Source organism: Chelonia mydas, chromosome 6 (genome assembly GCF_015237465.2).
Source record: "Chelonia mydas isolate rCheMyd1 chromosome 6, rCheMyd1.pri.v2, whole genome shotgun sequence".
In the NCBI taxonomy this organism is placed as follows: domain Eukaryota; kingdom Metazoa; phylum Chordata; order Testudines; family Cheloniidae; genus Chelonia; species Chelonia mydas.
The window spans coordinates 101,221,352-101,234,284 of record NC_051246.2 but is presented as its reverse complement, the minus strand read 5'-3'; the positions used below and the strand labels follow the sequence as shown (position 1 = coordinate 101,234,284).

Sequence of the window (12,933 nt, the reverse complement as noted above, 5' to 3'; positions counted from 1 at the left end):
ATCCTGTAAAGCAGTAGCTTACTGGCAGTTTCAGAACAGCAGGTGAAGATCTGGAATAAAAAGCACAGCAGCAGGGAAGAAATTCTAGGGGGTAGGGGACACGTCACACTTCATATATTTTTAAAAAAGGAAAATTGCAACCATGGAGACAACTCAACCTAAATGTCTAAGAGGCAAAGCAAGAATTGGAGATTTGCACTTTTATGTGCTTGTGTGACTAAATCTTTAATCTAATTTTAAAGCTGTGTTGGCTAGCATTTAGAGCATGGGACATGGTGTCAGGGTATTAGATCGGCAATAGGTATGGCATGACCTCAGGTAAATCTCACTCTGCTTAATTTACCCATTGGTAAAATGAGAATACCACTACAGGAATGTTATAAGGATCTTTATAATCACCAAGTATTACTAATGTAAGTTACTGCTCCTGTATCTACTGGAGCTACAACCAGTTGCATGTGTCTTAAATCCCCAAGTGGCATAAAATTATTCCAGCTCCTATGTCTAATTAAATTTTTGCAGAATTTAAGATTTCATTTTCACAGCCTTCCCCCACAGTGGTGCTTTTATTTAGTGTAGACCAGGGGTTGGCAACCTATGGCACGCGTGCCAAAGACGGCACACGAGCCAATTTTTAATGGCAAGCTGCTGTCTACAGCAGCATGTCATTAAAAATCCTGCCCGGCCCAGCCCGCTCTTCTCTGCCCCCTGCTCTTTTCTTGCAGGGCAGGCAAGCTTCCCCCTCTTCCCACCTCTTCCCCCAGCGTGCTCGGTTCCTGCCCCTCCTCCTCTCCCTCCCTATGGCCGATCAGCTGATGGCCCTTGCTACGGAGGGGGAGAGGGAAAAGCAGAGCCGCAGCATGCTCTCTGCTCTGGGGACCTTGGGGAAGGGGGTGGAATCGGCGTATCCCCTCCAGCCCCCTGCCGTGAGCCGCTAAGGGCAGGGGGCTGGGAGCACCCCACACGAACCCAGCCCACACCCCCAGCTCTCTGCCCTGACCCCTCCTCTCACACATCCAGCCCTCTGCCCTGACCCCTGTACCCCACACACACCCCAGCCCCATGCCCTGTCCCCTGCACCCCCCCACAACCCCAGCCCGGACTCCGGTACCCCCCACACATACCCAGCCCACTGCCCTGACTCCTGCACCCCCCACATCCCCACCCCCACCCTGAGCACCAAACAGGAGCTCTTGCACACACACACACCCACATTCCCACCTGCACCCCTCCCACCAAATGGGAGCTGCCCAGGTAAGCGCTCCACACCCAAACCTCCTGCCCCAACCCTGAGCCCCCTCCCTCATTCTAGCTCCTGGCCGCACCCTGCACCCCAACCCCCAGCCTGCTCCTTCACCCCCAGCCCTGTGCTCAGAGCACTCCCACCCTCAGCTCAGTGCAGAGAGAGAGGAAGAGAATGGCTAGAACCTGGGAGAAGGTAGGTACCTACTCTATGTGGACAGGGCTGGGACCGCAGACTGGCAGCGGGCTGAGCGGGGCCGGCAGCCAGGACCCTGGCTGGCAGGAGCTGGCAGATGGAACCCCAGACCGGCAGCGGGCTGAGTGGCAGCGGGCTGAGCCGCTCAGCCCACTGCCAGCCCCGCCCGCCGGCCCCGGGCCCCCGGCCCCGGCCCCCGGCCCCCGGCCGCCGGCCCCCCGGCCCCGGCCCCCGGCCGCCGGCCCCCCGGCCGCCGGCCCCCCGCAGCCCGCTCCTGGCCTAGGTGAATGGAACCCCAGGTCGGCAACGGGCTGAGCGGGCCAGCGGTGTAAGATCAGCATTTTAATTTAATTTTAAATGAAGTTTCTTAAACATTTTGAAAACCTTGTTTACATACCACAATAGTTTAGTTATATAATATATACACTTATAGAGCGAGACCGTCTAAAAAACGTTAAAATGTATTATTGGCACGCGAAACCTTAAAGTAAAGTGAATAAATGAAGACTCGGCACACCACTTCTAAAAGATTGCCGACCCCTGGTGTAGACAGTTCAAATCTACAGCTATAGTAATTCATACAGCAGCAACGACAGATATGAACATCCTCCATTCATCTTTACAGGCTATTAAACGCTAGCACTGAGCAAACCATTTTTCAGGATCAATGCACTCACAAAGAGACCATAAGGAAAGGATTATGTCAAATGTTTTAAAACAGACAGAGGCAAATGGACAAAAATCTAGGGCAATGAAACAGATAAATGTCCTGGCTCTGTCATCCACACAAATGTATGTTCTATTCACAATATAATGTCAAAATAATAATCTAACATTTGAATGAACACAAAAAAAAAAAAAAAAAAAAAAAATCACATTTATATTACCGTAGCGCCTTTGTCTCAAAGTTTATTACTACAGAGTGTATTCAAATAGAAACTGCTAAAACACTGTTAAATTGTTAAAAGCAAGAAGTAAAACTTTGGAAATGACCTTAACTATCTCCTGGTGGAATGAGGAAAAAAATTACTATGTAATTAATTTATCATAATATATAAAAACAAGGGGGCAAAATTAAAGTTGCATGGGCAACTATAAATCTGGCATTTCCTAACTTTTGACTGCTGGACTTTGTAACCACAACATTTGCTACAGTAGTTTGTTGGTATGTAATTTCCTAAGTGCTTTTGTTTGTTTTAAACAGAAACAGGTAAAAAAATAATTTTTTACAGTTGTCATATTAGTCTGGGGGTAGTGCAGCCCAACCTTCCCCATCCCCCAACCTCCAGGAATTAGGGAAGCTTCTACCCTCACTGTTTCATAGACTCAGATATTAAACACCAGAAGGGACCATTAGATCATCTAGTCTGCCCTTCTGTACATCACAGGCCACGGAATTACACCCCTCTACTCCTACGTTTAGCCCAATAATTTGTATTTGACTAAAGCATATCTTCCAGAAAGGTACCCCTCTGAAGACCTCAAGAATTGGAGAGCCCTTTACTTCATTACATAATTTCTTGCAATGATTAATTACCTTCATTACCTAAAACTATCTCATTTCCAATTTGAATTTATCAGCCTTTAACTTCTAGTCATTTGCCTTTCTTTGCCAAATTAACAAGCCCTATAGTACTCAGCACTATTAACACCCATATTCGATGATTCCCCATTGACAACTACTTGAGATCTGTCAGTTAAAAGTTGCTTAATCCATTTAACGTGTGCTTCATTGATACTGTACAACCGTTTTTAATCAGAATGTCATACAAACTACTAAGAAAAACAAGATCAGTGAGGTAATACATTTTATTGGACCAACTTCTGTTGGTGAGAGAGTAGCTTTCAAGCTACACATAGCTCTTCTTCAGATCTGGGAAAAGGTACAAAGAGTGGTACAGCTAAATACAAGACCCACCTTGTCTCTCCAATATCCTGGGACCAACATGGCTACAACAACACTGCATGCAGTACTAAGTCAAACATCTAAGTATATTACATCTATGCAATTAAGTTTATCAAAAAAAAACTTGTAATCTCTTCAGAGAATGAAAGCAGGTTTGTTTGAAGAGACCTATTTTCCATAAAACCAAATTGACTGGCATATTCTTATCCTTTCATTCTTTACTGACTCAATCCTATATCAAGTTTACCATTCTTCTGCCTGGGACTGATGCCAGGTTAACCTTGTTCATCCTGCTTGCCCTTTTTGAATACTGTCACAACACTAGTCCACTTCCAGTCTTCTGGATTTTCCCCGGTACCCCCCAATTTATTAAAAATAAACATTAGTGAGACAGATATCTCCTCAGACACCTTCTAAGATTCTTGGGTGCCAATTATGAGGTCCTGCTGAGTTAGAACTGTTCCTTAGTAGATGATGTTTAATATCCTCCTGTTACTCATGTACTGGAAATTAAATCAACCAACCTCATGTGATAGGAGTAAACCACATATACTTACTTCCATATACAAATCAGAAATTTTATTCAACATTTCTACCTTTTCTGCCTCATTAACAATTTATCCATCTCCATCTAGTAATTAGCCTATACCACTGTTAGTATTTCTTTTGTTCCAGACATACTTAAACTCCTTATTGACCGTAGTCCTGCCAGACATGAATTCTTCCCTAATGTCTTTAGCTTCCTTTTTTTCTATTCTAGTTTATATTGATTGCTCTCTATGACCCTTTCTCCCCGCCCCTCATTTGTTATAGATTTTTAAAATTATTTCTAATTGTGGCCTTCCTCTCATAACCAGGATAGGCTTTTGCCAAAAACATTTCTCTTTGTTGAATGTGGAAGCATGGCTTTTTGACCATCTGAGGACTTCTTAAAGAACACGCAATTTACATTTATTTTTTTCTGTTTAATTATTTTTCCTTCTAATCAATTTCACTCTGTTTTCCTCAGTTTTGGAAAATTAGCCCTTTTGAAACATGACATATCTATATCTGGTTAGTACTGCCTCTGTTCACCTGTACTGAATGTAAGTCAGGTCATAACAACTGGTGCCTAGGTAAACACCAACTTCCCATTCAGTGATCAATTCTTCCCCCCCACCCCCTTACAATGAGGTTAAAATTAAAGCAAAATGTGTTGTCTTCCCAGAGATGGGATGGTGGTATCCTGGGGTCATGAGCTGGATTTTGGAATGGGGGGAGGGGGAAATGGTTTGGGAGAGAGATGCCCAGCTCTTTGGAACGTTAGTATTATTTTGCCATGTTGCCAACACTTCCCTGAAGATCGCATGTGAAAAAACAGAAACCACCATTTTAAACTGTTTACAATTCAACAAAAGCTGACTGGAATCTTATGGGACAAGCCAAAGGCGCATCTCTCACCCCAGGACTTTTTCCCTGCTGAATCTCAAAGGTCTGCTGAAAAACAGTGGAAACATTAGAGCTTCTTTCAAAAAAGAAACTGTACGAATCTTTTATAATGGAAAGCATGAGGAAGCATTTATAAATATAGGGTTCATGACCAGCCTTGCCTATAACAGAAGTAACACACACATCTATTGGAACTTAAAGTTAGCAACAAATCATCTCTTTTTTCAGTTTATGTGCACTTCACAGCTCTCTGTATATAGTCAGTTTCATTGTCTCCCCAAGTTGTAGATTTCTATTTTGTTGAAAAAATCCTTTAAGTATCAGCAAGAGAGCAGAAAAACACTTATAAATAACAAAACAGCCCAAACATACTATTTAAGGGTGACACCATAAACTGGGACTTGTGGAAATTAAAAACAAAACAAAAGAGCCCCAAGTTGACATTGTCCCTTTAAACTTCACAATAAACTCTACACGGCAATCTTGGAAATTTCAGGTGGCAGGACTGACTTAACTGGCTAGCAGTACTGTCACTAACTTAGCTGAATGACTTGCAATTTCATCCTCTGAGGTCAATATGCCAACCAGGAATGGGAAAGGCAGAAAAAAAACCGTTCTGGCACTCAGTACCAGCAATTATATAGAACTTTTAATCCATATTTTCACATTAGTTCACAGGTCTAATGCACAGTTGTTTGTAATGTATAATGAGGTAACTTGGCATTTCTACAGATTATGCCATAACCATAATCTTTGAACTAATTGTCAGATACTGTAGTTAGATTTATATAAACTTGCTAGTACTGTCTCTCATGACTATTTAATTATGCATTTGCAATGGGTCCAACTCCTTTCTCTCACTCCTACAGTCCCATAAAAACACCATGTTTTATCTTGGTAAAAATATTTGCAAGCAGCTGTACTGAAAGACTTTATTGTTTCACTTAATTCTATAGCATTCTTCCTCAACACCCACTTCTGCTGTGATGCATACAAGAAATCAGCCTGTCAAAGATGGCTAGGCAGCATGGCTGAAGGGGGAACACTACTTACGTTTATTTATCCTTAAACTATCAAATTGTGTTATCAAGTTTGACCTTTTTGTTACTCTCATTCGCCCTGGGACTCTTCCCTAATATTTGTCATATGCACTTGTTGCATCTTTTATCAATCTAGATTTAAGTTCTTCAGGGCAGGGACTGTATGTTCTCATGCATTTGTACTGCACTCAACACAATGGGGCCTTGACTGAGTGTAGTCTTTCCATGACAATCCTCAATGTCCTTAAATACATTTCTTCCTAATCCAAGGCAGTTAGGTTGCTATATGCCCCAAAAGGCAGAGGGTTTGTGTTTATACTTTTTTACAGGTTTTTAGGAATTGAATTAAATCCTTTTGATTCACTAATGTCAAACCCCAGTGCAAATTTTCCAGTGATTCATTTATCTTCAAACAAGATGCATCAGAAATAAATGGTAGCAGCACTGCCCTACTTATTTGCAGGAGACTAAGGAAAACAAGATGGATTACAGCCATTAGGGATCAGAGATTTTTGCTTTCTGCTCAGCAATTTCTTTTCCTGAAGAGTACTCTGTCAATGAAAAGAACAGAATTTCAAAAAGAGGAAAGTTCTGGTTTTACACAAAGCGTAAAGTGTTATTTTAAAACACAATCATTTACAACAAAATAATCTGTTTTGGGAAGCATTTGCAATGCCTTATGGGGGCAAATAAGTAAAGCAGAGGTGACTGGGAACATGGTTTCAATGTCACATGATACCGTTTTCTTCATCCTATACTTTTTTCTGCATCCAATAATGTTGGACTTCTTTTCAAAAGCCCCACAAAACCGTGTCCACCATCTGTCTGAGAAGCATGAATCCTGCACAACTCTGCATTATTGTGATGAGCGTTGTGAGCATAGCACGCTGATCCTGCAGTATTTGCAGAGCCATCAGAGGAGCCGCGGGGAAGATGAGGATTCCTTGGAGGCTAGCTTGCTGTGGGACATAGAAAAAATTCAAGGCTGTTGTTGGCATTCACAGAGCAGCTGCAGATGGTGGAGAGCTGGTTCTGGGCCTGAGAAACAAGCAGTGATTGGTGGAATTGTACTGTTGTGCAGGTATGGGATGACAAGCAATGGCTGCAGAAGTTTAGCTGTGCAAGGCCACATTCCTGGATGTGTGAGCAGACCTTGCCCTTGCCCTTGCCCTAGCCCTCCTGCACAGCGACACCAAAATGAGAGCTACACTGACAGTGGAGGAGTGAGTGATGATCGCTGTAACACCTTGCAACACCAGATTGCTACTGATCAGTTGGGAATCAATTTGGAGCTGGGAAATCCGCTGTGATGCAAGTGTGCAGAGCCATTAATTGCATCCTGCTTCAAAGAACTGGGACTCTGGGCAACGTGCAGGTCATAGTGGATGGTTTTGCAGCAATGGGGTTCCCGAAATGCGGTGGGGGTATAGATGCCACACATATCCCTATTTTAGCATCAGACCACCTTGCCACAGAATAGATCAACAGAAAAGGCTACTTTTCTATGGTACTGCAAGTGCTGATGGATCACTTGTGATGTTTAATAGTCCAAACATGGGATGGTCAGGGCAGGTGCATGATGCATGCAACTTTAAGAACACAGGTCTGTTCAGAAAGCTGCAAGCAGTGACTTTCTTTACAGACCAGAGGTATACCACTGGGGATGTTGAAATGCCAATAGTGATCCTGGGAGACCCAGCCTCTCTCTTACTCCCATGGCTTATGAAGTTGTACACAGACCACCTCAACAGGAGCAAGGAGTGCTTCAACTACAGGCTCAGCGGGTGCAGAATGACAGTTGAATGTGCCTTTGGCCATTTGGAAGGTCGCTGGCACTATCTACTCACAAGATGAGACCTCAGTGAAAAAAAAATCCCAATTATAGCTGCCTGCTGTGTGCTTCATAATATCTGTGAAGTAAAGGAGGAAAAGTTTCTGCTGGGGTGGAGGTGGAAAGGCTATCTGCTGTTTTTGAGCAGCCAGATACCAGAACTATAAGAAGAGCTCAACAGGGAGCCATGCGGCTCCGGGAGGCTTTGAAAGACCATTTTAAGAGTGAGCCACAGCAATGCTGGCTTTGGTTTTTTGCACTCCAGTATGAACCTTGTAATGAGTGCTGTGTGTAGTACTAGAACATTGCCGATACACCTATTGCTATTATCTAAGAACAATGTCAGCGACAGCCCGCATACGTTGTGAATAAAAATGAAGACATATTTATAACTGAATGAAAGTTTATAGCTACAGGGAAAAGAACCTACGAAGGGGAAAGAACAGTCATTTTCATTTCAAAAATACATACACTGGCCTGTGAGAGACATGGTTGGTGTATGTGCAACTGTGATTGTCTGTACTGTCCCCCATGGTGGAGTGGTAGGGGAAGTGCAGTAGCCCTAGATGCCACATGGAATTGAGGCGGGAAAGTAGGGAGGCCATAGAATGCAGTTCTCTATGGGCTGCAGAGTGAGGAGCAAACAGGAAATGGAATTTCACTGGGGCTTTACAAAGGGAAGAGGTCTGTACCTGGCCGCCAGGCAGTGGAGTTCAAAATGGTGACCAGAGCGGTCACGGTGAGGCATTGTGAGATACCTCCTGGAGGCCACTAAAGTTGACGTAAGTAACGCAGTGTCTGACACTGCGTTGACTTAAGTATGTCGACCTAAATGCTATGCCTCTCAGAGAGGTGGAGTTAAGCGAGTTACATCGGCAGAAGCGACATTTTAGTATAGATGCTTACAGAATTAGATTGACCTAAGCTATCTTATGTTGACCTGACTCTGTAGTGTAGACCAGGCATATGAGTCAATGAGAAAAAGGCTTTTCTATGGTATGGTAAAGGCTGTACTGGTATTTCTCTAACCCAATACATCAATCAAGCTCTTAAGAGTTGTTGCAGCCTCCCTTACAGTCTAATTTTCCATAGACATTAACAAAGGAATAAGTTACTAATTAAGATTCATTATTCCATTGTTAAGAGGATTTCTGCTGAATGCTTGGTCATGCTTCCAGCAGCTCATTTTAGGCTACTTTTACAGGGAAATCCAAATACAACACATTAGTTGAGGATTTGGTCCAACATCAGCAAGTTTCTAATGTAAAAGTTTGTACCAATTTCCACCTATTTCTTTTTAAAAAGGAGTTTAAGCAAATTTAGTGCTCAGGAAAACCTCACTGACAGCACTGGAAAGCTCTCTTTTCTCACCCCGCTCTGGCCCTGAAAGGGTTAAAAGCCAGCCCTTGGAGAGGGCTGAGAGCCAAGAAGAATAGGCTGATTGGGAAGGCAGCCACCATTGGGGCCACACCCAATTTAGGAGACAGCTGGCCCTATAAAAGGGCTGTGAACCATCAGCTGAGTCAGTCTCTCTCTAGCTCTTGAGAGAGAAGGGTACTTGGGACAGAGCAGTGCTGGGGAGCTCCAGCCTGGCAAATCCCCAGGCTGTGGGCCTTGTCAAAGGCCAAAAAGGGTACTGGGGTTGCAAAGGTGCAGCCCGGATTAGGCAGAGGCAGCAGGTCCAACCCCCACCTTTGCCAATGATGAGTGGTTTACAGACTGCAGTCTGCCCCAGTGAGCAGGGGCTGGATGATGACTGGCAGTAGCCACTGAGGCAAGGTGGGTTTAGAGGGTGGGGGTTCCCCTGGGAGGGGAGACCCAGAGCAGGGGGTACTGCAGAGGCAGAACCCCGAGGTAAAGGGCACCGGGGTCCAGGCAGGACACGGGGCCTGAGGCACGTGAGCCACCGGCCTGCAGAGGGCACTCCGGGCTGAAATTGAGCTAATTCCCAGGATAACCCGCAGCAGGCACCGCACTGGTGAGTCTCACCTCATTACAGTATGGAAAAGAATCTAGAGAGCCAGGTAAAAAGTAAGCAAACAGCAGGAGAGGCAGTGGTGTGTGGTCCTATGAGGAAGCCAAGAGACAGACAGATCATCTTTTGGACAAAGTTCTCACTGAAACAGCAGACTTGGATTTCTGACTTTTTCCTGTTTGTTTCTACTGTGTTCAGGACTGTCTGCGTGTACATTCTTTTTAAACAAACAGGATTGCACCAAAGAATGTACCCGAGTCTTATCAATTTTTGCTCCTAACCCAAGCAACCTGTCAAGACACCAAATACTGGCTAACTGCTTGGGCCATGGGGCAACATTATAATTTATTATTTGTATTGTAGTAGTGCCTAGGAGTCCTAATCTTGGACCAGAGTGACATCACTGTCATGATTTATGCTCGACTCACATTCTCAAGTTTTTCTTTACAACCATAACAGTTAGCAACATTTTAAATTGAAGCTTATATTCTGAGACAACTCTGTGGTATGGGGTGAATTCCGTAGCGCACACTGCAGCATGGAATCACAGAAAGCACAAGGTCCTGATTTGGGGTCTGCAAAGACTAGCTACGACGAATTCTACAACTATTTGAAGGGATAATACTCCCAAGAGGGAGACAAATTATTTAGCATTGTACACGAGTGTATTACTAGAAATCTTTGGAAGAAACTGCAAATAGGACATTTTAGGCTAAATATCAGGAAAAGCTTCCCAACAATGAGATACTGGACTATTATAGTTTAGTACTCAACATTGCATTTTTTCTGTCTTGCTAAGAGATTTAAATTCCTCTTTATTTGCCAAGTGCTGCTTTAAGAAAGGATAAAATAGTATTTCAACAGGGGATCTTATTACCTAAAGGGCACATCTCAAGACTGAGAAACACATACTGAAAAGTGAAAACTAAATTATATCCAGCAATTTTTATTTAGAAAAAAAATATAATCTATAGATTTAGACTTGTAAGACCCTCAGATCTGGCTAATTTAAGTAGCACTATTGAACTCCATTACAGTAATTAATAATGTTCAGATATTGTTCTGCTACATAGTCTATATAGTACCCAGGGGCACAGCTGATGCCCACACACAGCTTGCTGAATTTGTCCATAACTGCTTAATTAGGGATTAACAACAAAAATTTTAGTTATAAGCTAGGGACGCATCAATTAGAAATAACGAGGAGGAAAAGGACCTCGGAGTATTGGTTGATCATAGGATGACTATAAGCCGCCAATGTGATGTGTCCGTGCAAAAAGCTAATGTGGTCTTGGGATGCATCAGGAGAGGTATTTCCAGTAGGGATAAGGAGGTTTTAGTACCGTTATACAAGGCACTGGTGAGACCTCACCTGGAATACTGTGTGCAGTTCTGGTCTCCCATGTTTAAGAAAGATGAATTCAAACTGGAACAGGTACAGAGAAGGGCTACTAGGATGATCCGAGGAATGGAAAACTTGCCTTATGAAAGGAGCTTGACTTGTTTAGCCTAACTAAAAGAAGGTTGAGGGGGAGATATGATTGCTCTCTATAAATATATCAGAGGGATAAATACCAGAGAGGGAGAGGAATTATTTAAGCTCATTACCAATGTGGACACAAGAACAAATGGATATAAACTGGGCACCAGGAAATTTAGACTAGAAATTAGACGAAGGTTTCTAACCATCAGAGGAGTAAAGTTTTGGAATAGCCTTCCAAGGGAAGCAGTGGGGGCAAAAGATCGATCTGGCTTTAAGATTAAACTCGATAAGTTTATGGAGAAGATGGTATGATGGGATAACATGGTTTTGGTAATTAAATATTCATGATAAATAGGCCCAATGGCCTGTGATGGGATATTAGATGGGGTGGGATCCCAGTTACCCAGGAAAGAATTTTCTGTAGTATCTGGGTGATAAATCTTGCCCATATGCTCAGGGTTTAGCTGATCGCCATATTTGGGGTCGGGAAGGAATTTTCCTCCAGGAGAGATTGGAAGAGGCCCTGGAGGTTTTTCGCTTTCCTCTGTAGCATGGGGCACGGGTCACTTGCTGGAGGATTCTCTGCTCCTTGAAGTCTTTAAGCTACAATTTGAGGACTTCAATAGCACAGATATAGGTGTGAGGTTTTTTGGAGGAGTGGTGGGTGAAATTCTGTGGCCTGCGTTGTGCAGGAGGTCAGACTAGATGATCATAATGGTCCCTTCTGACCTAAATATTTATGAATTAAAATTAGATAACACAACAGTGCTGCCATAACTCATTTAATGCCTTCCACCCTTTACAAAGGCACTTCAACAGGAGTCTGAACACCTCGGTAGATAATGCATCTTTCTCACCCATCTGAAAACTATACTAATGTTTTTGCTCAGTCACATTTCTTTGGCTCCACAATATATATCCTGCTGATTGCTAGGCAACCATAACAGTTCTACCACATGCATGCAGTCCGTTGTAAATAACAGTGTTTTGTTAGTTACAAACACAAACAGACAGATTTCGCATAACTTACCTTGTTTACCAATTACCAGAGAGTTAGCAATGTTCAGACAAACACTCTTACATCCCAGCTTCTATTCCTACTTGATCCTGAAATGAAATCTTAGCACTGGACTTTTTAAAAAAATATTTTGCACTAATGTTGTTTCCTATCTGAGGATCTCAAAGCACTTGATATGTATTGATTAAGCCTCACAACACTGTTCTGTGGAAGTATACCTAGTATTCAGATGGAGAAACTGCACAGATGTTAAGTGTACAGAGGTTAAGTGATTTGCCCGAAGTCACAGAGCAAGTCAGTGAAAGAGCCAGGATTACATCTCAGGTGTCCTTATAGGCGACAAACTCGATTTCATTTGCCACATGATAGCGTGGGTTATAGATCCATTAATGAAGCAAACTCAAATAGGAAGAAGCCCTTATTGAACAACAGCATCATCATCTAGCTCTTATACGATGCTTTTCATCTATAGAACTCAAACTGCTTTACAGAAGAGGTCAGTACTGTATCATTCTCTCCATTTTACAGACGGAGAACCTGAAGCACAGAGAGATGTAGACACTCAAATCCATGATAAAGCCCTCCTAGGGCTACAATCATTCAAAGCTATGTTTAATTGGTTTTAAAAGGTAACTAAATTATGGACCGAACAGCCAGCAGAGTAAGTTCTATTTATTGATTTCTCCTATTGCTCTCATGGACCCCAAAAGTCACTTCATCCAAATATTCATTTTTAAACATGTCTGGTCCTGGATGGAGGACTGGTCATGCAATAGCAGACCAACTCTGTCAGATAAAAACATCCAAAGATACA

At 43.0% G+C, this 12,933-nt stretch overlaps 1 protein-coding gene across 6 annotated transcripts in view; it reads right to left on the bottom strand.

Moving 5' to 3' along the window:
• The window catches only part of TDP1 (tyrosyl-DNA phosphodiesterase 1), a 107,309-nt gene that overhangs the window by 52,002 nt on the left and 42,374 nt on the right, over window positions 1-12,933 (bottom strand). The window contains exon 14 of one of the 6 annotated variants that reach the window (XM_037900818.2): window positions 3,337-6,771. The exons of 3 other annotated variants lie outside the window; for them this stretch is intronic. In XM_037900818.2, coding sequence (XP_037756746.1) covers window positions 6,726-6,771 — 46 coding nt within the window. In that variant the 3' untranslated portion in view covers window positions 3,337-6,725. Of the gene's footprint in view, window positions 1-3,336; window positions 6,772-12,933 lie in introns of those variants that run through there. 2 more of the 6 variants (XM_043548122.1, XM_037900819.2) reach the window with 2 other exon arrangements.